At 43.0% G+C, this 25,535-nt stretch overlaps 1 protein-coding gene across 4 annotated transcripts in view; it reads left to right on the forward strand.

Annotated features, from left to right (window-relative positions):
• NEURL1 (neuralized E3 ubiquitin protein ligase 1) overlaps positions 1-25,535 on the forward strand; it is an 86,119-nt gene that overhangs the window by 69 nt on the left and 60,515 nt on the right. Inside the window, exon 2 of one of the 4 annotated variants that reach the window (XM_018069316.2) lies at positions 699-827. In XM_018069316.2, the coding sequence (XP_017924805.1) occupies positions 803-827 (25 nt within the window). In that variant the 5' untranslated portion in view covers positions 699-802. Of the gene's footprint in view, positions 1-253; positions 306-698; positions 828-1,710; positions 1,785-1,953; positions 1,980-25,535 lie in introns of those variants that run through there. The other 3 variants (XM_018069317.2, XM_018069318.2, XM_018069314.2) reach the window with 3 other exon arrangements.

Genomic DNA, 25,535 nt, shown 5'->3' on the forward strand with positions numbered 1-25,535 from the left:
AAGCAGAGCTGAAACTGAGGGAGAAAATTTTGGATTGAACGTCCAAATTAATCTTCATTCCTCCAAGTGAAATGTGGTATTTGATGGTGTAAATTCCTGGACCCTTTGCTGTCAGCCTGAGAGGGTGGGCTACCCCCAGGACATGAAACTGGCAGTGTCCTTGTGGCCTCTGTGGGTGCCCAGCAGCCAGGGAGCAGAGCAGGGTGCTGTGATGGGGTCGTGTGACCTGGGAGATATCCTGCACCCGTTGGGGTGTGGGGGCCACACTGCAGTGCTCCTGGAGATGAGTCCTCACCCCACCCACTGTAAGTGCAGCATCATCTGGGGAGGGGAAAAAAATAGAAGGGGGGGGAAAAAGGAAGATTATTCTGCCAAGAAGCTGCCATGAGCTCTGCGGAGTGTGACTATGGGCAGGGATGAGCGGAGTGCTGCCTGTGTGCTGCTCAGCTAAAGAAGAGCTGCTGCTTGGCTCTGGGGTGTGGGTGCAAGTCTCTTCAGCTGGGCAGGTGGGAGCCACTGGGTGAGCTGGCAGCGGTGACTGGCTGCTGCTGGGGGGGCTCGAGAGAGGCTCCTCTCACAGGCTGAAAATGCTGGACACAGCTTTCCTCAAGCATGCAGCAATAGTGCAAACACCCTGACTGTGCTTTTTGGCTTGGGCTTTTTTTGCACTGCCTTTTTTTTTTTTTTCTTTCCAGAAGTGCTGAGACCTCAGCACACAGACGTCCTAAGCAATAATCCTTACAACACAGGCAAGAGAAAATCTTATTTCCCATTTTTCCGGTGGCAGAGTCGAGGCAGTGGGATGGCAGGATTTGCCCAACACCATGGTAAGAGTTGGGAGGTAGAGCTGCACTTGCAGCTGCATAAGTTTGACTCTTGCTCCTCTGCAGAGAGGAGAGTGACTGCGGCGCAGCATAAAGATGCATGAGCTAGTTTTAAACGAGCCAGCTGGGAGATGCCGTTGCTGGCTGTGGCAGCTCGGTGCTTGCTGTGTTAATTTACTCTCAGAGCAGTGGACAGGAAAGATGTAGGGACATGAGTGTATAGGTAGGGGTGTGCAGTGCTGGAGATTCAGAGGAGGGAACGAGCAAGGTCCTGCACGAACTGCGGGATGCAGAGAGAGGGTCTAACCCTGGCTGCAGTCCCCTGCGCACCTCCCTGAACCGCTGTCGGCAACCTCCTGCTTTTTCTAACGCTGGCCATTATCCATCAGCAGAGGTAGAGAACTGGAGTGCAGAAAGCCTTGTATCTGCGCTGAACGTGCGAGCCCTGCACGAAAGAATTTACTGGGGGTACTATTTTTATTATTTTCAGTCTGTGGTGAACCATTCTGCGTTTCGAGCACTTCTTTGCTATTAAATAATTAATAATTAACCTGCAAAGACCGTTTGAAGACTCTGGAGTGGTGATGCCTGGTAATAAATTTTTTCAAAACTTTTTTTTCCTATTCTGATTTATTCCAGGGCTTTGCACTAGGGCATCAACCACTGGGGAGCGAAAGTTTCAAATGGCCAAAGTCGTTTGATTTTACAAATTTTTTTTTGTCTTCGGTGGAGTCTGCGGTGCCTCTCGCTTTGTTCCTAGCGTTGCCGGGTTTCGCCGGCTACCGCCGGGTTTCATCCCGGCCAGCGGCGCGCAGCGCCGGTAGCACCGCGCGTGGATGCCTTTGCCCGCTGAGTTCTCCGCCGTGGGACTGTGGTGTGTGCGTGGGGAAGGGGGGACACGCTGCGTCCCTGAAACGCCGGCAGCTATTTCAGGAAGCCGCGAAGTCTCCTCCTTCTTATGTAAATAAAGATGACAGCTCGGAGCGCCGGTGCCGCGGCGGGAAGGCGCGGGGTGGGCCACACGCGCGCCGGCCGCGGGGCAGCCGCGTCCCAGCGTGGGCGCGGGGACTGCGGAGCGAGTGGGAGCCGGGGCCGGAAAGCGGGGGGGGCTGCGTGCCGCCATGGGGGGGCAGGTGACGAGAAGCCTACTCTACGGTAAGGACCGGCCCGCCCCTCCGCTGCGGGAGGCGTGGGAAGGTGCGGCGGGGGATGCGGGGATGCGCGTTCTGCCCGACTCGTTCCTCCAGGAGCATCCCGCTCCCGGAGCGGCGCTTGGCCAACGGGAGTAGCTCGGGCTGGGGATGTGCTCGTCTGGCTGCACCACGGGGATAAGGCATAAATACCTGCCCGGGCAGCGCTCACGGGCGCGCTGGGAGGTGTCAAGGTCGAAAATAAAGTAACTGTGTCCACGCGCGCTGTCTGACAGCCCCACCGGGGAGCACCAGGCCCGCGATGTACAAGGTTACTACCGGGCGGCTGAGCGGGCTCTCAGAACAGTCACCTTATTTCTCCTTTCCAGCAGCAGTTTCTTCTTAACTGGATTGATAAGGTTTGGAATGAACGTTGGTTTGAATTGACGACGCTGAGGCCATTCAGTGCAACCCACTCCCTGGGTTTGCTGGGTGATGTACAGCGGGGGAGAGGGAGGAGCTGGAGAGGGACTGGAATACCCTGCATAGGCCAACGTTAAAACAGAATTTGAAGCTATAGACAACGTGCCATATTAGCTATGTCCCTACCTGAGCAAGTCTCATGCCATAAATACTTCTGTGAGAATATTGCACTCCTTAGTATTAAACTTGCCTATTGCTCTCATGTATTCTGTTTAAGTTTGGATGTAGTAAATGTGCTGCATGTCTAGTGAGGTATGAGTGTATTTCCAGAGACTCTTCCTTGTCACAATAGTAAACACAGATGTGAAAGGTGTAGGTAAAGCATCATGTGGGTTTGGAGTATCTCTTATCCTTTCTTTGAACACAGATGCACGAGGTATATACATTTACTCTCTGAATATCTTGTTACTGTCCTGATTCTTCCCATATTTTCCACCGAGTCCAAACCCTATAGTTTAAGGAACAAATATACATAGTTAGGAAGTAGATGACTCTCCCTAAAGATATTTAGTAGGATGTTTCAGTAGAGATTTTTATTTATTCATCGTTTGTGTTCTGAAGTTTCTGTGGCCTGATCTTATTACTTCCCTAATTTCGTGATATACGTGTAATATGCAGAACAATTGTACTGTTGGGTCAAAGTAAAAAAAACAAACCAAAGAGCTCTGGTTGTTGTCTTGTGATTGTAAGAGCCTTTTCACCTTTGAAACATTATTTGAATGAATTAGAAAAAAAGAAATGCGTGTGAAAGAATAACAGCTATATATGTTTCCTGTGTGAGCCAGGGGCTTGGCATTCCTGCTAGGGCTTTCTCCTACTTGCAGCTGGCAGTGCATTGCACAGTAATCTTGCAACTTCTGCCTTTCAGCAATTCTACTCCAGCAAGCGTGCCTCTCTTTAATTTTTATTTGTTGGGAGAGGGAGACTAATGAGGTGATGTGGGTAATTAACTCAAATTTTCCTCTTCATACAGAGGGGCTACAGGCTGTGTTATATACAGAGGTGATGTACTTCTCTGTTCAGCACATTGATGCTTTAAAAAATGAAAAAAGGGACCTGCATTATATTAAAAAATAATCACGCTACAAGAGCACATTTAACAAAAATAGACTACATCTGCACTTGTGGTTTGTCTGTGGCTACTGTTCCTCCAGTTCCATCTTTCTGTTGAATATTTCTGTTTCAGAAAATAGCTGTGGAAAGAGAACAGAAACCATATCCATTTCTTAGAAGTGTAATCGAAAGTGAATGTAATGATAGTGAAAGGAGTTGTATTGATATCCTTGGGACTTTGCAACCTTTGTTTTTAGAAATCACGGGTAAATAATCAATCCATGTCCTCCATGGGTCAAGGATGGGCTGGGATTTTCATAAGCACCTAATTAATTACTCACTGAAAATTAGCTCAGATGGGGAGATACTGCACATGCTGGCTGCTGGAGGCTCTGCTGAGCTGATCTTGGGGAAACAGCAGGTTTCCCTGAGACACCTGCCTAGAGCAGTGTGCTGGGGTCCCTGCCTCTGCTGGGGCACGCCCTGACCTTGACAGGGTCAAAAAAGTTAATTGAGATTAAAGCTCCTGAAGTGGCTCTTGAGGAAGGCACCCTTAAAAAAAACCCACCTAAAACCAGGTTGGTGATTTTTAAAAGCTGTGTGTGCCCTGATGTAAGGACAGAGAGGTTGGGCGTTGGCTGACAGCCAGCTGAACGTGAACCAGCAGTGTGCCCAGGTGACCCAGAAGGCTGATGGCATCCTGGCTTGTATCAGAAATAATGTGGCCAGCAGAACCAGGGCAGCGATTGTCCCCCGTACTTGGCACTGGTGAGGCCACACCTGAAGTGCTGTGTCCAGTTCTGGGCCCTTCACTACAAGGACATTGAGGTGCTGGAGTGTGTGCAAACAAGAGCAACAGAGCTGTTGAAGGGTCTAGAGAATAAGTCATATGAGGAGTGGCTGAGGGAGCTGGGGTTGTTTGATCTGGAGAAAAGGAGGCTCAGGGGAGACCTTATTGCTCTCTACAATTACCTGAAAGAAGGTTGTAGTGCAGTGGGGGTCAACCTCTTCTCCCAGGTAGCAAGTGATAGGACAAGAGAAAATGATCTCAAGTTGCACCAGGGCAGCTTTAAAATTGGGTATTAGGAAAAACTTCATTGGAAGGGCAGTCGGGCGTTGGAACTGCCTGCCCAGGGAAGTGGTGGAATCAATGTCCCTGGAAGTGTTCAGAAAGCATGTAGAAGTGGTGCTTAAGGACATGGTTTAGCGGTGGACTTGGCAGTGCTAGTTAATGGTGGGACTTGACCTTAGAGGTCTTTTCCAGTCTTAAATTCTGTGATTCTAGGCGTGTAGTAGTCAAGTGCAACCATACCCAGACTGTCATGATGAGGAACACCTGGCATCATTTTACCCTGTTTCACTCACAGATCTGCTTTCAACAGCAAAGTTAAGTTATGCAGCATTCCTGCTGGACAGAGGAGTCTCAACATACTTTGGCACAAGTATAGCCATGGGTGGGTGATGCATCATGCTTGGGGTTGTGTGGTCAGTGGTGTTGATGTCCCTGGACCTGCACTGATGCTCGGGTCTGTTGTGTGAAGTCCTACAAGCCAGTGCTGTGCTGATCCTGTTTGAGGTACATGCACGCTGTCATGGGCAGGCATCTCCTTAAGTGAAAATTCTGCTTTCCCATTGATACATGGGAGGAGAGCTATGCTATCTGTCCTGATGATGGAGTTGGTGGATGCTGAATGGAGCCTGAGTCACCTGAAGGAAAGTTTCCCACTGGTGGGACTAGGAGGAAAAGTAATATTTCACCTAGGGTCACTGACGCAGCAGTTTCCCGAGCTTTCCAGGAGAGACCCATCTCTGACTTCATTCCTTACCACCAAACAAACTCCAATGTGCCTGCATCATGAAAGGCAGCACCTTTTTTTTTGAAAGGAGACCTGTGATTGGACATGGGAGTCTTCTCTGTGCAGTGTTGAAGCACACTCGTGCAGTCTCCATCTGTGTCCCTGTGCTTGGCACTGTGGCGGTCTCTGCTCCGCTTTCCCATTCCCTCTCACTTTTCCACCACCTCCAAAGAAGTACGTGGTGTGTTTTACAGAGCAGTCTATGCAGAGAGAAGAAAAATGGAACTAGGAAGTTCAAAGGTAACACAGCCCTGATAGACAGGATGTTTACTTGCTTTTTAAAATGTAATATCTATACATGAGGTGTTTAACACTGTTTTAAACAGGAAATGTTAATATGTTTGCTTGTGGTTTATCTGAAGCTGGTTTCTACAAGAATGACTGTATACTTATAGGCAGAGTTTACTAAATAATTATATTAGACTACTTGCTAGCTAATTACACTTGAAACAAGTCTCTAATAGATGCATGTGTCATAATACCTGTGTTGTTCTTATGTATTTGATACAGCTGTCATCTGCTGCAGTAGTTTTTAATTCCTCCTTATGGCCATGAGTGAGCTGCTATTTGTGAAAGATCCTACTCTTAATTTTAAGTGGCAAAATCTAAGAGATTCTGTCTAAGGAAAAAAACCAACACCTCAGTATTTTTTATTTCTCTTTCACTCAGAACCAAACTAACACAAAGTGATGGTTTAGCCAAGGATGCTGCTGCACTGTGCTGGGAGAGGGATTCAGTGTATGTAGTTGTGCAGAGGATAGTGATTAATATGTACACATCTCTTCAGAGGTCTTTTGACTAGCTAATGTGTATAGTGTAGGTTAATTCACATGGAGGTGAATACCTGCACATTTGCTCAGTACCTGTCCCTACTACAAGTCATAATTACTAATAAGTCACTCATTGCAGGGCTTTGTTTCACTTTTGCTTTAATTACTGTATGTGAATCAGCATACCTGCACATTTGCTCAATAAATATTCTTAGTACAAGTCATAATTACTAATAAGTCACTCATTGCAGGGCTTTGTTTCACCTTTGCTTTAATTCCTATATGTGAATCTGCATACCTGCACATTTGCTCAATAACTGTTCTTACTAGAAGTCATAATTACTAATAAGTCATTCTTGGCAGAGCTTTGTTTCAGTTTTGTTTTAATGACATCACAGACATTCATCAGAGTTTCGCTGTGGAATCATTCTTACAAGGAGCAGGAGAAAAGGTATCTCGTATTACATTTTCCAAACTGTAATTGTGTGGCATCAATGTAATTGCAGAGAAGTCCCCTGTGAGAGCATGTTGGCTTTTTAGCCTGGAAGGTGGTAATGATTGACAGACGTGATTTTCAGTTTAAATGGCTGAGTTTTTAAGCTTTTTGCAGGTGATGCTCTGTAAGTTGTGAATACAATATAAAGAATGGCTCTTGTGTCTTTGTGGGGTGTATACAGAGGATCACATAAGTATTATGCATGACCAGATTTATACCACCTGTATATAGATCTGATGAGCAATGTAGCCACGGTTGTGTGCTGCAAAAAGGAAGAAGGAAGCAGGAGTTAGGGTATAGCAGGACTCCATCCATGCTGCATGGCAAGAGGCTTTTGGATGGCTCTTTGGATTCATTTCCCATTTCCATGGGATCTTGTTTTCCATGGACTTTCCTACACCTGGCTAGTCATTTATTCCTGTGCAAAAAAGGTGTGAAGCCCTGACATGGTCCTTTCTCCGCATTTTGTTCTCCTGGAGAATAATTTCTGGGTCTTGTTCACATGTGTTGGCAGGAGATTTGGGACACTTGGGTGCAGTGTGAAAGCCCTCAGGCCCAGTGAGATCTGCTGAGCCGCTGCTGTAGGACTTCAGGGAACAGCAGAGGGTGGAGGCCATTTCCCTAGTGAAAAATGGTTACAGTGTGCAACTTCTTTTACTTTGCACTATAGAGCTCTGTTTTTATCTTTTTCTTAACTGCTTGTAGAGTGGTGAATGATATATCTATATGCAAGTGCTGAAATCAGCTCCATGGTTTGTTTCTCATTAAGTGTATTCATTGCCTGTCCTTCAACAGCCACTCCAAATACCACAGTTTACCCTTGCAGTTAATACCACTAAAAAGCATTGTTCTCTAATGCACACTGTTGTACACATATTCTAATTTAATAATTTCCATCTTCTTATACGTAATTAAAACTTCAAATATCCAAGAAGAAATAAGAAACAACACTGAAAAAATGAAGACCTGACAACATCACCTGCTAGTGAGATTTCTGTGCAAAGTAGTATGGCTTTGTATTCTTATTTCTAAGTTATTGCCTAGATTTTGGGGTAACTTCTCATTTGATGGAGTGACTGGTGATGGGATCAGCCTCACTACGGGGTGAACATCTCCCGTATTCTGCAGACAGTTGCTTGTTGAGTACTAATACAGGACTGGGGAGAAAAGGTGGTTTCTAAGCTCCCCCTGCTTTCAGCACAACTGCTATATAGCACTGAAAGCAAAAGGGTCTGCATATGTGTGTATGAGGAATTAATCCTGTTCAGGGTTGGATTAACTGGTGCAGAAGACCTTTGGCAGGATGCCAAAGCAGTGTTGGCATTTGCTGAAAGTGGGACTTCCAGAGATTATTTTGCTTTGTACCTCTGACCTGCGGGTCACCTACCAGTGTCTGAAGGTGACTGATAGTAAAGTACATCGACTGCTGATGATACTTCAAAAAAGAAAGTGTGTAGGACTTCTGTATATAGAGATTTTATGGGTAATCATATTTATACTTGAAAACTGTTCTATTTATTCTGAAAGGCAAATGTGTTTTTCATTAGTTGTGGCAGTTTTTGAGTGTAGGGATCTTGGTACAATGGTGATAGCAAGGAGCATTCCTGTTTTCATTTTGTCATTTACTTCTGTGATGTTTTCCCATTAATTTTTCTGTCAACTTGATGCTGTCTTCTAGAGGAACCTTGGGACTGAATGTTACTTGTCAGATTTTGTTATCTTATTTGTCTCTGACTGCCCTCTTCTATATGAATGCATTCTTACCTCTGATCCTTCTTCACCTCTTCCTTGCTTCTCTTGTTTTCTTAAGAATTATGGGTGATATGTTTATCTATCATTCAATTAATTTAGAGGCAGCAGGTGTCTCTTCAGGAAGGTTTGTAGGATCCTCTGACATGTCCTAGGGAATCATTTGCATACTTAATCAAAGCAAGTAGTCCCCCAGCCAGAAGATTCATATTGTTAATAGTATAAAATAAATTTACTAAACAAATATAATTACCATTGCTGACATCTAGCAGGAATTAAGAAAAGGTGATCTCTAGACATATAATCTCAAAACTGGTAGGGCTGCTTTAGTTTTAAAAAAGAATTTTTCAATAATGATATCCATACATGCAGAGGGCTGCATTGAGATCAGTCTAAAAAAATTGTGAACCCTGAAGGAAAGGGAGTTTCCTGGAAAGTGAAAGCAAACCAAAGAATGGATCTATTGTTTGCTCTCAGTAATTGTCAGGGATCACTGATGGCACAGCAGGGTACCAAGCTGGAGGTCAGCTTCCCGGAGGCTATAGGAGTGTGGCTGGCAGCCACCAGCCTCGCTGTACACGTGCCCACAGTTGGAGCATATGCTGCAGCCCTGTGCATCGCTGTACTTTGCTCTAGGCTTGATCCCTATTATTTTTTCCTGTCTACTCCCCTCTAAATCTGTGTTTTACTTTGAAAATATGTTTATCTGAGTCCAAATGAGTCCAAAATGAGTCAGAGCCACCTTCTCTCTTTAGCTCTTGTTGAGTTTGTCTCACCAGGATTCCTGTTTCTTGACTCTGTCCGTGATTGTCTCTTGAAGGGACACTGTAATTCGTTGTCATTAAAAATAACATTCAAGGTGACTGCAGTTGGGGCTAGGAAGAGGAGTCCTTTGGTTTTTCTGAGATATACCATGGGCCTGATAACACAGCAAAGGGGATGGGTTCAAAGAGAGGTGTGATAATTGATCAGATGCACGAACGTATTTTCCTCATTAGAAACTTCGGTATTACTTTTATTTTAAGGAAGAAGGGAAAATAGTAAAATGGGTATATAATAAAAGACATATACATTCATGAACATGATACAGAATGTAAGCAGTGTGCTTCTGATTGCTGCCTCCCCAACAGACAGTATCAGCAAAAATCTGAAGTTCTCACCCTCTCCATCAACTTAAAATCATTTATTTAATGAGAAACCTTTGAGATAAACCAAGACCCCTTGATATGAAAATCAGCTTCTTTTTGTGGTTCAGTTTTCTGGCTAGCAGAGGCTGTTCCCATCTTTGATTTTCCTAACAAGAAAGTTCCCACAAGTGACTTGCAGATGGCTCAGTGTGGCTCGGAAAATGCAGGTTTATTATTGCTGCTGGCAAAGACATTGGGTTGCTTGCTGCAATTTCATGAAACTTTTTCTGACTGATACTGCCAGATTTTCTCTGTGATAGACCTTGCTGTGCAGCCATGTGGCGCCGTGTGGATACAGCATTGGAAGTTTTTGGCCTATAGACTTGTCAGCAAAAGCAGGACCTGCTGTGAGATACCAGGGTGGGACTGAAATTGTGTTTTTCAAGAAATTCTGAGGCTTGTGGCCTGGCTTAAGCAGTGCCCATTGAAGCGGGAGGGAGTTTGAAGGAAGCATGTGTCTGTGTCTGAGTTGCACCTTGGCAGGTCTGGAGATTGGTTGTGATTTTTTCTGACTTGGACTCCTGCAAGAGCCTGTTTTTCTCTTCCCCGTGGTGCTCCCTAGCAACAGCTCCCTTCAGTTTGCCTAAAGGGAGTGATCCTCAGGCTCCTGCAAGTCCTGGACCTGGTGTTATCTGCTACAAGGAAGCTGCGCAGCCTTGAGAAGGGTGGATGGTTTTGAGCCTGGGAGAGCTCTCCCACTTGCAGGAGGAGGTTTCTACCTACAAAGCAAGGATGGGAAAGTGCTGTGCAGAGCCCGGGTGTGATGTTCTCCCCTGCTTGCAAGAGTGGAGGGGGATTTGAGCAATAAACCACACCATGGCCCACAAGGAAGCCATTTTAATTTCAGTCTCTGCTGGAAGCACCACATGGAAAAGAAAATGTGATTGGTATGAAAAGAAATGTTTATGTTTCTGGGAGCAGAGACCTCCTGAATAATTAGTATCACTTGACAAACTGCTGTTCAAAATGCAAGTGGTTTAAGTGCTGCAGTTCAGCAGGCATTCGTCACAACTGTGGCGTAGATGTGATCCATGCTGTGGGTTGGTTCCTGCTGCAAAGTAAAGAAGATCTCCGGTAAACATATTTTGCTTAAGGAAAATGTCTCCATGATTTCACTTTTTCTGGCTTGGAAAAGGTAAATGTTAGAAAACTGGACAAATGGCAACTTGGTGGCAAGGATGTTTGGGGTACTTTATTGGAATGAAATAAATCTTGAATTTTGTTTTCTGTTCCACAGACCAGGCTTTCAGTCAGAAGAAAGACAGAAATGTTTCATTTGCTTTAACTTTTGTGGGGAAAGAGAAGGGAAAGGGCTTTTGGGGGAGAGTTTTGAAAGCTACAGCTTCATCTCTGATCTGTCTATCTCTGATATTCACTGCCTCAACTAAAAGTACTTTAAATAAAACCTTACTTTTCTCTAGGGCTGTTTGGAGACTGACTGAAGACATAAGGGTGTTAAGAATTTATATTTTTCAAAGGTTAAAAATGACATCTTACAAAGAATCTGAGATAAAAAGAAAAGTTAAAAGAGAAAAGTCTCTCTGGAAGATGGAAATATGGGTGCTTATAATGTGCTGAAGCATCCCAGATCAAAATGTCTTCTATCTTTGCACGCCAAATAGAATCAGATTATGAAATATAAAATAGAGCTTTAAAAATCTAATTCCTTTTACAAAGGCATCATCAATGCTATGAATTTCTTGCAATTTGGAAAAGGAGAATTGCTCAATTTATTTTCTCATTATCCTAAACCAGTTCAATGCCACCCTCTGTTTTTTTCGTCTCTGAAGTGTAAGAGACTGTAACTCATGTTGCCTTCTTGTTTTATGACTCTGAGTGAAGCTATATGTATAGAAGGAATGCAAGTTTGGGAGTCCTGATGGATGTTGATCCATCTCACGTGGAACTGGAGCTACAGCATGGTAGGAGTTGCTGTTCTTCTGCTCTTAATCTGTCTCCCTGTCAGTGGCTTTGCAAAATTGGCCAAAGGGACCTTGATCAAGCAACATGGCTCTGAGAAGGTTCCTGGACAAACTTGTCTCCTTTCTGATCAGCCAAAAGTTCTATTGCTTTAGCAAAGGTGGGAGATACTGTGTCTTTGTATCTCATTGCGTGGATTTACGAACTGTGAAATGATCTTACTCTCCTCAATAAGGAGAGTATGCACAGCTATTCTGTGCACAGCTTCTAGCAGTGAGGCTTAGGTAGGAAAGTGGGCTGTGCTGTCTTTGGAATGCAACAGAAGATCTTGCATGATGTTAGAAATTAATTCCTGAAATGGAGATGCAGTGATTCCAGCTCCTTGCATCCTTCCTATGCAGGTGTGCCATGGCATTTATCATATAAAGGATGAAACATTCAGGCTATCTGTACCCATGGCAGAAAGAACAAAATGCAGTGAAATATCCTTCAAATGTACTACAGATGGATTTGAAAGAGTGCTAAAGTAATTCAGCATGTTTGCAAGAGCTGACTGCAGCTCTTGCAATGCTCTTCTCCAGAGATCTGGTAACCTCAGCCATTTTGCTGGAAGATGTTTCTATCTCCTTATCTGTAAAGTGGCTACCTGAGCTCTCTTCACCCACTCATGAGTTATCCCTCAGAGACCTTTCTGCTCTGAACCCTCATACAGCAAAGCTGTTCCCTGAGGACTCCAGGTCATGCCTCATCCCAAGCTGATGGCGGCTTCACACTGACCAGTGTACGAGCAATTGCTTGGAGACTGAGAAGTTCTTTAACATATGATAACTGGAATATTTTGAGGTTTAATGGCTATATATACAATGCAATACCCGCTTTCCATCTTCTCTTAATCCTGTGCTTTGGAAAATCTGTGCTTTAACCCTTGTGTTATGACTTTGTATCAGTTTTGTCTTTAGTGGTATGGCAGAAGCTGTAGTTTTGCTATACATACATGGCTAGTACTGCTGGCTCAGTTGATGCACAGGAAGGTGTGTTGTACTGTGTGAGCAGCTGTAATAAAGCTTAAGTATGGGCAAATTACCCTCAATACCCTTCAGTACTCCAGAGATTTTGTAGTGCACCCTCTGGGAAAAAAATACAGATTGGTAGTGGTTTGGGATTTGGGTAACTTCAGTTTGATGACAAATATTTTGTGTTTTCCCTCTATGTACTGTATTTACAGCAGTAGGTTCAGATTATGCATTAAGATCTGCTTTTGGGTGCAGAAAACTAACGAGGGAAATGTTTTGTGGCCCAGAGGTCTGGATTTGCAGACTCCAGTTCAACAGCTGCATCTTTCCGTGATGTCAGGAAGGAGCATCTGTCAGGGATGCAGTGTGGTCCTTATTACATTACAATTTAGAGCTGTGGCTTAGAAAAACAGGTGCATTTATATACTAATTTTTTTTTAATTAAAAATGCAGTGGTCTTTCTTATCAGAAGAAATACCCCTTATCTGAACAGAGACTAAAGGATTTCTCACAATTTTTTAAAGTAAAAAAAGCAAGGCAACTAGATGAATGAGTTGACCTCCACACCTAATTGCTCCTTGCTTTTCTGAAATAGTGTATGTGTCTTTTCACCAGGAAAATAAAGTCCCCTGAACCCTTTAGGCTTGTTTGCTATTCCCACGTGACCTTCAAGGCAGTCATGCCATGAATGTGGCTTCCTCAGGAAAAATACTCTGACTCACGTGACATCGAATTTCTTCCTCTTTTCACTCTTATCAATACATCAATATGCAGAAATGCCCTTTTGCATGAATTGCAAAACAGCATGTTTTCCCTATTCCAAACCGTCTTGCTTTTCTAGTGCATCTCTCTTCCTTCAGCTGTTTAGAAATGCAGTCATCTTTTCATTTTCATGATGTTCCTCTCGTGTCATTACCCAACTTCAGTAAGGGGTAACTGGTCATCTATGTCAGGAGAGATCATGTGAGTAAGTCTGCAGCATTATAAAATTACTGAAAACTGAATAACTGGGAAGTTTTCTTTTGTTTGTGCACACTGATGTTAACACAATTTCCAAGCTAGGGACGGCAAAGCTTCCTTGGCATGCTCTCTCATGAAATATTGGGGTAGCCTCCTTTACAAAATATTTTGTGGGGTTGCCTCTGTTACCAAAGTAATAAGAAAATAATCATGAAAGTTTGGAGGGGTTCTGTGAGGGGTTATAATGAAAGGGCTTTGAGCTTCCAGTTTAAAGTGTATTTTTGCCTGTGCGAATCAGAGAGGACTAGAGCTCTTTCATGTGCTATTGGTGACAGAAGAGGTGGGGAGTCCTCAGGTGCAAGGAATTGCATTGTCCATGGATATGGAGTAGCAGATGTCCTGACAGATTCATTAAAATAACTGAAATTCAGATGAAACACACTTACTTAAAAAGCTGTCTTCCTCTTACTCCCATTTATTTGCTGTTTCTTTACTTATAGGCAGCTTGTAAACAGTTCTGGGCAAGACCCATCTCTTCTTTCTGTCTATGAGATTCAGCACGATGGGGGTGGCTAGCAGGCAGGATCTCTTTTAAAGAAATAAAGGAAGTCTATGTGCTCTTGTCCTCGGGCAATAAGGACTCAACACCCTTAGTCTTTTACTGGCTGACCTGTTGCAGCAAATGCTAAGGAAAACAAATTCCTGTATGGACTACTCCAGCAGTTGTTTATAGCAAAACGTTAAGTGATAATTTTGTGGGTCTGGTGTGGGAATTGCTAGAAAGGGTGGTGGAATAGTATTCACACTCTTTTTTGAATAAGCATCAGAGATGCCGTTTATCATTGTTAAAATAAACTGTAACTTTATGGTTTGAGTGGATGATGAAGTTTCTTGTTTTAATTCAGTGGTCCACCTTCAAGTGCTGGTCTGCTAAAGAAACAGTGTTATTTACTGGTAAAGGATGTTGAAACTGGTGCAAGCAATATGCTGCAGAGCCAGATGAGAGTGGGAAAGTCAGTAATTTAGATTCCACTTGTGACTGTGGTACAGAAAGTGCAGATTAATGAAGGAATGTGCGCGTAGAGGGCCAAATTCTTGCGTAAAGGGAGAGGTGTTGCCCTTTCTCCCGGTTTTGCCTCAGCAGTACTTGAATTATTTCCCTGGAAAAAAATAATATTTTAATGGTGTAGTGGTTAACACTTCCAGAGTCCTCTCTAGTCTGGGCAAGAGTTCTTGCTTATAATTTCTACCTGTGCGTTGAGAAGTTGCTGGAGAGCAGGGCTGGTGCCCTGTGCTGGGCTGGGAGCTTTGTGTCTGGGCCCTCGTGCTGGCTCTGCTGGGTAGACTGGAAGTTTAACGGGCCAATGGTGAGAGTCATGGATGGAGCTCCTGTGCTTTCATCCCAGCAATGTACCTGAAAAAAATGCCGTTTTGATGGTGAACAGTAGCCTCATTTAGTACCCAGTGCAAGTTACTTTGCAGGAATACATGACAGATTAACTAGTGGGCTACTAAAATAAATCCATCTTTTTATAACTGTGAGATTGGAGAGTCTCTGTTAATCACTAGGACCTGTTATGTGTCAGGAGACGAGTAGTTGTTTTTTTTTTTTAAATGAGAAGATATGAAGCGTATCTGTCTTGAGGAGAACAAACCAGGAGATTGCAAGAGATTTAAAAATAAAAGAAAGCAGTAGACCTAAGTAAGAGAGGAATGTTCTGGGTAAAGTGAGGCCAGTGAAGGAAGTGGAAAACCTGAAAGAGAGAAGTGGCTGAGAAACTTTAATACTTGTGACAAGGGAGGAGGAGGAGGAAGATGTTTTTGAGAGGAAGGAATGGCAAAGCAAGCAGAGAGGAAGATTGTGTGTTCTGTGAATTTTCTTCAAGGAGAAATGGACAGAGGGAGAGAGAGAGAGGAAAGAAGGAATTAAAAAAAAATACATGGCTCCTGTAATCCTGAAACATTTAAGAGGATGTTAAACGTGGCCGAATAGCAAAGCGAATAGTAAATTTTAACCTGCATGAATAATTTCTATCTCTAATAACCCTCTACTTTAAGAATTTATTTGCTGCCAAAAGCAGGAAAAAAGCCGCTGGAATCAATATCATTTGGGTTTAGTCTGTGTGGAGCAAGACTAGAATTTCAGGTGCATTTTTCCTTTTGTAAGCAAAGAACTTTCATATTCCATTTCATAACAGCATAAACCCTGCAGCCAGGTGACCCTTTGCAGATATATGTTTAAAGAGCTTCCCTTTAGGATTGCTTTTGGACTTTATATTGAATGAAAATCTTTGATATTTGAGTAACCAGTGTGGATGGAAATAGTTTGGAGACTGTTCCAACTAAGAGCAAAGTGAGCAGTGCAATTTGCTCATGCTGAAAAAGAGAGTTTTCAGTTGATAGAAAGAAATTAAAGTAGTAAAAAAAAAAAATACATAGAAAAGATGTACAGGGTGACCGTACTTCCACAGCCACCAGTCTACACGAAGGAAAAAGTAATTACCTAAATCTGGGGACATCAACACCAGAAAATTTTGGCAAAAGATTCAGGGACCTGCTCACACAGCTGAGCAATGTTATCCTTAGAGACACAGGACTAAGCACTAAGGTCTGGAAATTCCTGGTGTCTCCCATTGTGAAGTGGAAGATCTCCATCACAAGAGCATCTGTAGCTGGGAATTGTCCTTCGGCCGTGCTGTCACTTGAGGTGTCCCCTGGCTGCTCCGTGAGAAGGGCCCTGTTGGCTCTTGGGTTTGGAGGTAAACTTTCCCAGGAGCTTGTGGGCAGCCATCAGCAGAGGAGGCACACTTACACCACTGGGAGGAGGGAATGGGAGCATTTGGCCAAAGCACTGCTTGGGCTCCAGAAAATGATCACTACGACTCAGAAGTGCTTGTTAAGTTTTAAATCCGTGTAAGGAGCTGTTCCTGGCAGGCACACTCTCAAGAGAGCCTGCAAAGAAAAACAGCAAGGGACTACAGGAGGAAGAGTGTGAAACAAGCATGGCTTGAGCACTGTGTTTTTAAACAAGACTATGCACAAAAAGAGACCTTATGGTCTCTCTAAGTGACTCTAAACGGATGTTTTATATTAGAAAAAGTGCACTCTCCAAGTGTAAATGTCATGTATGATAAAAGAAAAACTATCTTTTTCTATCTTCTGAGATTCTTTAGAAATGGCATTGTAGCATAAAACTTCATGGTATGTTGTCCTGAATGATAAACATAATCTACACTCTTCAGCTGAATAAGAGGAGAAGAAGAACAGGCTCTGGAATATATATCCTGACCTGTTCAAATACTAAATCAAAGTGAGGGCATACACATGTGATATTTGCAATAAATTCAAGCACGCAGAAGAGACAGCAAAGTTTCTGGAGATTTTACAACTGCAACCTAAAGTTGTCAACAATGTCTCTGAACTGAGAGGAATATTATGCCTTACTAACATGTACTGCTATAAGGCAGGAGCACATCAGGGCTGTGCTGGGCATAGCTATGCTGGGCATGGATATGGGTATTTGAGAAGGTGTGAAGGCAGGTGTGGATGCTGAATCTCCAGTGTGGGTGAGTGCACGAGCTCTTGAGGAAGGAGCTCTTTACTGTTTGCTCTGATCCAAGCTCACATAGCATGCTGGTCTCTAAACCTTTTATGCCTTTGAGAAACTGATGGTATTTGAGAGTTAAAGGGCTATAATCTCAAGGATATTTAATTTTCATATTTTAGTGCAGCTCTTGAGTTTACTGTGAGATGAATGGTGCTTTCCCTGTCTTGGAGTGTTTTCCAGGCTCCTTCTACAGGCACCCCTGCAGCAGTTCTTCTTCTCTGCCCTGAACCTACAAATACAAGTCCAGCACCCGCACCACCGTCTTGCAAATGCTATCACTGTGATGTTCCTGTTTTTGGTTCTATGTTAGGGAGCCTGTGTTGTTCCAAAGTGTTACTGTTCACTTGCCTTATTCCCAGAGTACTTGGCAGAGCCGAAGTTTCTGGAGAGGGCAAGATAGGATGGTGTCTCCTGCCTGGGTCACTTGTCTTTCTTGATTAGAGGTGGTCTCTGATTAGGGAGCTGTCTAAACAAGACACTTTGGATATGGGAGGTCAGAAGCAACAGGGGATTGTTGACCACTGTGTTCTGCATCCCCAGTGTATAGTCTCATGCACTGGAATGAATGGTAGAGCAGTGGGACAGTGTCCTCCATTTGCTCGTCGAGATGAGAAGCATAATTCAGAAATACTCTACATAATCCCTGTCTGTTTCCACTGGTGATGGAGTGTAAAGAACAGCATCCTAATATAGTTGATTACATTGTAAATATACAGTGGAAGGAGCCTGATGTGGGCCTAATTCAGTGTCTTGAGTCAAGAGGTAAATTTTTGATTTTACACAGATATAACTCAAAGAAAATTCAAGCCCTTGAGTTCAGAACCACAGCTTCTCTAACTTGCATTTTCTTTGCATGGCTTTTTCAGTAGGCTATACCATTTCTACCATCTTGGATTTTGGTTCTATAGATTCATTTGCTTGTCTCTACCACACTTACGTTTGTGTTTTCCTGCTCTCCATTGCTCCCCCATTCTTTCTCATCCTGACAAATTACATATAAAGTTTAACCTTGACAGGTTACTTCTGTTTCTGGTGAACTCTCAATATTCAGGCTTTTAAGTTATTACACTGTATATGGAAAATGTGCCCAGGATAGACTTTCCATTAAACTGTATTTAAATTGGAAGAGAATGCTGGCACCTCAACAAGTATTCCAGAATTAGATCCCAAAATACTGAGGCTAGTTAATCTTTTGGAAGAACAAAAAACTCTTGCTGATTTATATTTAGCAGAGGGAATGCATTTTAAAAACACAGTCTATATGAGGCCCCTTGAAGAAAACATCTTTTACACTGATTTGTAGTGCATGGAAATAATACACAGCCATAAAATATTTGCAGTTAGGCTCTGCTTTTATGTTGCTACTTTTTTGCAGTATGAACTGTCATGAACCCTCTGAGAGCGGCTGCTCTGCTGACTGTGGGCTGTGCGGTGAGACACGGCTGCCTCTGGGGCAGCAGCTTTGCTGTTCATCTCAGCTGTGCCCAGGATTGTGGGAGGAGAAGGAAAAAAGCAGCATGCATTTAGCACTACAGTGGGAACACTCAGTTTGTTAGTATGAGGCTTTGGTTCAAAGAGGATCCAAGGTTTGTATTTGTGCTGTACCCTGAGACCTGTTTAGAGAGGGATGAGGGACTGTTGGCCCTAATCTCAGCAGCACTGCTCTTAGTTGAGTGTCTGCAATAACTACTCGGGCTTAGTTTGCACGATTAAAAATTTAGGAGGAACTCTGTAATGTTAGCACAGGTGTAACATGTTATGTGCATAGTTCTGATATATAGTAAGAATACGAGTATCTGGGATTATGGGAAGTGGGACAGTTCAATGGCTTATTCCAATGGACAGTTTCTGGAAAAGGAGCTATGGCAAGGAATTGGTTCATGAATGCAGTGAGTCAGAAAAGCAGACATAACTTATAAAATATACATCATCTTACAGCAAACAGTGTATCAGCTTATCTTTGAGAAGATTATCAAGAGGATGGAGCATGGAAAGTTTTGGGTTTTTTTCTTGCTTCTGTCCCACCATCTGCAGCACAGACAGATCAGCCATTACCCTGGGCAAGCTGTTTCTCCTCCTCCTGAAGCATCAGATATTAGCAAAGGAGAAGATTCCTAGACTGCACATTTGCAAGAGAAGGATAAACAGAATTTTTGAAACATCCCTAAATCTTAAACTGAACTGGACTTAATCTTTCTTTCGTTAAAGACATATATTTTTACATTTCTTGTTAGACTGCTGACAGAGCCAACCTAATCACAGCAGAGCAAAAATGCTCTAAATCAAGAAAGAGATCTTAGATGCTTCCAGAGCACCATTTTTCACTTTGATCTTCTCATTTCCTACTCACAATATCTAACTTAGGATAGTAAGTTAGCCTAAGTAAGCCAGAGTAAGAACAATAAAGATGCAAAATCACTAAGATGCGAAGCGAATAAAGTCAGAAGTGCCTTGCTGCTCTCAAAACCAAATAATTATATGGCATATGCAAATTGCTGCTGTCTGTGAATCAGAGGAGCTGCTAGAAGCTAGTGTGGGGAGCAGTGGCTGCTGCTGATGGAGGGATGTCATTCTCCTTTCCCTGGACGTGGCTGGACTTCGAGGGACACAGCTTCTGAGGCAGCTCATCCTGCCCAGCATCTTTCAGGGGGGCTGCTCCCCCCATCTCTTCTTACCTGGCAGAAGGGAGCATATGGCTGCTTACTTATGCTCTCGCTGTCCTTATGTGCTCAGAGGACTTATGGCAGTGGCTCATGGGGATTTCCATGGGGAGAAGGCAAGGAAGGAGCCTGCACAAGATGGGCTGCATCCGCAGGAAATGGAGCAGTGCCAGGGGTCTCATGGCCGTCCTCTGTGGTGTGCCATGTCAGTAACTGAATTTCTGCAAATGACTGAGAGACATTGAGTAAACAGTGCCTAATTAGGGACCAGGAGATGGTTAATGATTACACAGCATCATTACTGAAGATGTGAAATTTAAGAATTCATTTATAAGGGGAAGGAATTTTTTCTCAGCAGCCTTATGTGAATATAGAACTATATTTACACCTCTCTTCTCATATCATCTATTCTTTACCAAAAAAAATGGGCCCAATCAGCCACCTTTGTTGTGCTTAGTATTTTTAAGTGCTCACAGTACTGTCAGCTGGATTGTTCCTCATGGAGATGGTGTGTGTGAGGGTTTGTTTCCCCAGCTCGGTCCTGCCCTGCTGTCCTCTCCTTCTACCTCTCCTGCATTTCTAGGGTCTTCCTCACCTTCCTTCCCTCATCTGGCAGAGTCTTCTCTAGGCTCTTCTTATCCCTCTCTGGGTAATTTCAACAACAAACATTAGTTCAACCATATCCTTCCCATAGTTGATTAACAGATCCACCTCTTGTCTGTAGTACTTATATTTCCTTTAGCCAGCCTAAATTTTTGCTCTGGATTTTTTTACCTTTTTAGAAAATATTAGAAACAATTCAGGTTTATTATAACCAAAGCAGAGCTCTTATTGTCCTGTTACTCCTCAGCTCTTTTATCTGCTTTTCTCAATCTTTATAAAGGTTGCCTCACTCTCAGCTCTTACTGATGCTCAGCCTCAGCACTGTCGTCCAGCAAGCTTTTGTAAAGCCTCACATCCAAGTTATAACCAGGGACTTGTAAGTTGACTATGTTCAGCCATGTGGCTGAAAAAGCCCACAAATAATTGCTTGGCTCTCCTGCAGAGGTTGTTGTCTCTTCATGAGGAGTGACTGTTGAACAGGACACATCTCTGATGCTCACCTATATCACTGCAAATGCACCTCCTCCTAAATCCCCCCCCCTTCCTCTTTCTTTTCCTTTCCCTTTTCCTTCTCCTTTTCCATTTCTTCTTCCTTTCCACAACCCTGAAAGTCTTCTCTTCTGCCATTGACAAAGTCCTGCCATGCTTGTATTTATTCCAGATTTCAGCTGTTGGACCTGTTTTCCCGCCCTCTGTCCTTACTGTCATTTTTTGTATCTCTTTTAGTAATTTTATTTTTCTCTATGAAATGAAAGTTCAGCTTCTTCAGTTTGAGGGCTCCTCACAAATTAACCACTGCCTTCCTAGCACTCATCAGTCAGGTTTGAGAGATGGATCCATTGCAAATCATCCTGCAGTCAACTCCCGGTTTTTATACTGGATGATGGGGGAGTGTGTGGTGGTGGTGGTGTAGGGGCTGGGGCTTATCACAGGTGCCTATAAAACTACCCTTGTCTTTCAGATCTGTTGCTTTAAAGATAGCTTTGTATTTTAGTCATAAAAAAAGGGACTGGTATTATCTCCTTTCATGTGCATGTGGTCTGTCTGCACCTGCCTCTTGTCTTGTAGTTTGCAATTTAAATGGAAAATCTTACACTATGTGCGAACCTACTCTCTTGATGCATCTTTTCACTGCTAAAATAGCACAGATGAAAATAAGTTATGTTTTGGCTTTGACTTCTTTTGGAGTCTTGGATGGGAGTGCTAGATTTGACCTGCTGGCTCAGATCCACCTTGTAGATACTTCCTTAATTCACTAAATTTTAACCCAAGATGCTCCATAATTTGGATTTAATGCTCTTGAATTAACCATTTTTATTTCTGTCTAATGCCCCAACACCTGCAAAGCTATAGTTTGTGAAAGAACAAAGCTTTGCTTTTGCTTCTTGGTCATCTTGCAATACAGAGATGAGTACTTGACTGTGGGGACAGCAATCCGCCAGGGTCATTGTTGTCATACAGGCACAGGGAGAGCTGGATATAGACTGGAGATACATTATTACTTACTCCTTCAAGAACAGCAAACATGTTTTTAAAGGCAGTGAAAATTTGCATTAATTTATGGTTCTCTTTCTTCTGTGCACATGCCCTGGGTCAGGCTACATGTGAGAAAACAAGATTTGCAACTCTTTTCCAGTTTCCACTGGTGTTAAGCTAATGTTTATTTTTAGTAAACTGTATCTCAAAGTGTGCTTTTAAGAATCCATTTGCAAAGCCTAGCACAATAATTTCATTATGTTTTCTCCTTTTGAACTTTATTAACAAATATAAAGGATTAGTGTAACTGGTTACACCGTATTTCACTGATAATTTTCAGAAATTTGGGTCCAGCTCAAGAAGCAGTAAGGATTACAAGCATTCTTCTCAGCTGATTTTTTTCTCTCTGTGCTGCTAGTAATTATCCAGCTTTGGAAGGTCTGTGTGGGTGCTCTTTCAGGGCCAGGCCTTTTCTGCTCCACCATCCATGCATCCCCTGGGCAGGGCTTCCCTTGCATTCCCCACACTCACACATCGTTTCCTTTTCTTTCTTCTCAAAATCCTTCCCCTTAAATGCTTATATAGTAAGGCCACCTGCCAGATAAAGCACTGTCAGCCTCTTTTGATAATGTAATAATTTTGAAACCCTCTTCTCTGTTCATAGTGAGGTGTTTGCCCTGTCCATTCTTTTCACTGCCAATTGCCTGCAGCACAAATACGTCTGTCACCACCCAAGACCTCTCCTCTCCTCCCCAGGCAGACAGGGATATATCCTTCCTGTTTGTTACTGTGTGTCAGTCTTGGGGCTCTGCTTTAAAGCCTTCTTTTCTATTTCTTTCAATTGTGAATGGCACTTATTTCACATGCTGTAAGAAGTTTATCTTAAATATCTTGCAGTTAGTTTTCAATCTGAAATTATTTTTTACAGCATTCTGATAGGTGCCTATCAAGATATTTTGAACTGGCAAAAATGTATTTAAAAAAAATTAAATCCAGTAATTTCTTGCAGCATTTAAGAAATCCCAAGCCTTTTTAAGATTGTATCTAGTGTTTGCAGAGCATGAGCACTTCTGGTGAAAACCCCCAACAGGCTTTGAGATGCATTTTTCTAAGCTGTGAACTTCCACTGCTGCCTTGTATATTGTGTGTTGTATGTAGGATGTTGTTCAGGCCTTGAGATCCAGGAGACCAGGAGGGAGGGAGATGCACATGGAGGGATAATTGTGCCACCTTTGGGACAATACACTGCTTTCTCAAACGGGGCTCCAGAAAAGATGCACTTAGGAGTGAGACACTGAAGGCAGAGAGGTTCAACTGCTTAACACTGTGGTTTATGTTAGTGTCTCCTTCACCCTGGCTTACTACAGGTTTCACAAGATCCAGTCCATGCTCTTGTGGCTCAGGAGAGCAAGTGGTAATTTACCACTTTTGGTGCTGTCTTGACAGGGCTTATGGTATTAGGGGCAGGTTGTGTTCAGGGTTGAAACCCAGTGCTGGGTGAAATAGTTCAAACAGCATCTATAACTGGGCATGAAGTGAAAGATTAAAATTTTAGGAGTGAGCAGATTCTGTTCTTTGTGACCCTGAACATGAAGCCTGGAAAGCTGTACGGGCATCCAGATCTCTGCATTTGCAGCCCTTCAACACAGAGGCGGCTGTTTTAAGACAGGCATGATCTTCCTCTTGTGACTTTTATCACAAGGTGCCAATTTCCATAGTCCTGTCATGTTGTTACATCTCCTACTTGTCAGGGTGAAGTTGTTTATCTTGTGGAATGGGAAGCTTGCAGTACCCTTGAACACTCTATTTGAGCCTCATTTCAAATACTTATTTGTTTGCAATTTTTGTTTCAAGCAATAACTGCACCTCACCTTTGTTAGGGGGTTGATAATTCAGGTTGTGGCACAGGAGTCAGCTGAAACAGACTCTCAGTTAATGGAGTCTTGAATGGATGATGTGAAATCAGGAGTACTTTTGCCTATTTTGCCAGCTGAAACTCAGTGTTTGTGAGTTTAATTGAATTCTTTTACATAAAATAATGTGAAACCTACTGCAAGGCCCTAGCTGTATTGTACCACTATTGCTGGTAGCAAACGGTGAGAATGTCAAAATGTGTGGTAGTTTAAACAAGGGGATGGGAGAAGACTGGAGTCTAGGTCCAGCCTAATGAGAACAAAAACTTTAGAAGATGATTCTGTGATAGTTTTAGCCAACTAAGCATGTATTGCTAAAATGTCCCTTTCCTTGTGTAAGTCCAGTCGTAGTTGTTTGTGTTGCCATCTGAAGTTGTATGGTGTCTCCTCATTTTGGAGGGGACATGCTGCCCTGAAGAAGTCGAGAAAAGGCTTTTGCATTTGACCTATTGCTTAGTGATTTTTCCAAGTAGTTATAAGGTGCAAAACCTCCTTATTAAGTAGTTGCACTTCTTAAAATGAAGATCTTGTCCGGTCCTTACCCACGTGTGTTCATCGTGCAGGAGTCTTTGCTGTGTAAGAGCATTTGGGAGGAAGAAGGAGTCTCCTCCCCATTTGCATTATCCACCTGTGGAAGCTGATCCTGAGGAACTTTCTTCCATTCCTGTGGAGCATGACTGCCCTGCGTTTCAGTTGTCTGCATTGGGGGCACTCTCCCTGCAGGCTTTGGTCTGGCATGGGTTTGACTATCACACCAAAGAAGTGTTCCTCTGACATCTTTCTCATGGGGTCAGAGAGGACCCTACAGCTCCATAACGCTGCTCCAGCAAATGCTCTGGACATAGGCATGTTATTTTAAGAGCCTCTTTTGAAAACTGTGGGGAGTTTTGGTGACTCCATTACCACACCTTAAAAGGGCACAATGTCCTCTGGAGAGGTGTGGCAGCTATTATCCCACTCAGGTTATCCAGTGAAATTAGAGCCCTGAGATATGCAAATAGGTTAAAATGTGTGTGCCTTTGTGCTGCACAAATTTTTTTTGGTGAGTGACTGCTAGCAAAATTTTGTTTGAGCTACAAAATTCAAATCTAGATGCAAAGATTGCATGATTTGAATGTACATTCTCTGGTAGCTTCTTGTCTTTCACATATATGCACCCCTAGAAAGTATGAAAGAAGTGTTGAACAGAAAGGACTGGAAATTATCAGAAAAAGAGTTAATCATATTTTTCTTTGGATCCCTTGACTTTAAATTTTCTCAAACAATTGATTATATCCCTCTATAGGTGTCTTGTTTCAGAAGTGACTGTGACTTCATATATATTTAAAAAAAATTTGGAAGTTGAAGTTTTTACACTAGATGTTTATTTTTAATCGGTCTACCTATAAAAGAAGGGGTATAGCAGAAAAAAAGAGGCAGCTAAGAGATGAGCAATGAGGAGATCCAGCAGACTGAAAAAATTATGTGAAAAGAGAGGCTGGGATGGTTTACTTTGACTGTCTCTCAGTGGTCTTGTCCCTACAGACAAGCATGACCCACTTGGGGAAGTGGAGTGGAGCAAGGTGAAGTCAGCCACTTTTGCTGGCTCTGGCTTATAATTTGTGATGGTGAAAAGCATCATGTTTACAGTGGTAAAGGAAATAGTTCTTTGCAAAATACCATTAAGCCTCAGGAACTCATCAACAAGATATTACTAAAGCTGGGGACTTAACAGGGTTTCAGAAGAGTGGTAGTAAAGAACGTACTTGGTTTGCAGAAAAGCTAGTGGTACTGGAAGGGATTCAACCTTCTGTTCTTGGGGGCATAAGACAGCCTCAAATTAAACACATCTTAGG

This window comes from Manacus vitellinus, unplaced genomic scaffold, assembly GCF_001715985.3.
Source record: "Manacus vitellinus isolate BGI_N305 unplaced genomic scaffold, ASM171598v3 scaffold_15_pilon, whole genome shotgun sequence".
Lineage (NCBI taxonomy): Eukaryota > Metazoa > Chordata > Aves > Passeriformes > Pipridae > Manacus > Manacus vitellinus.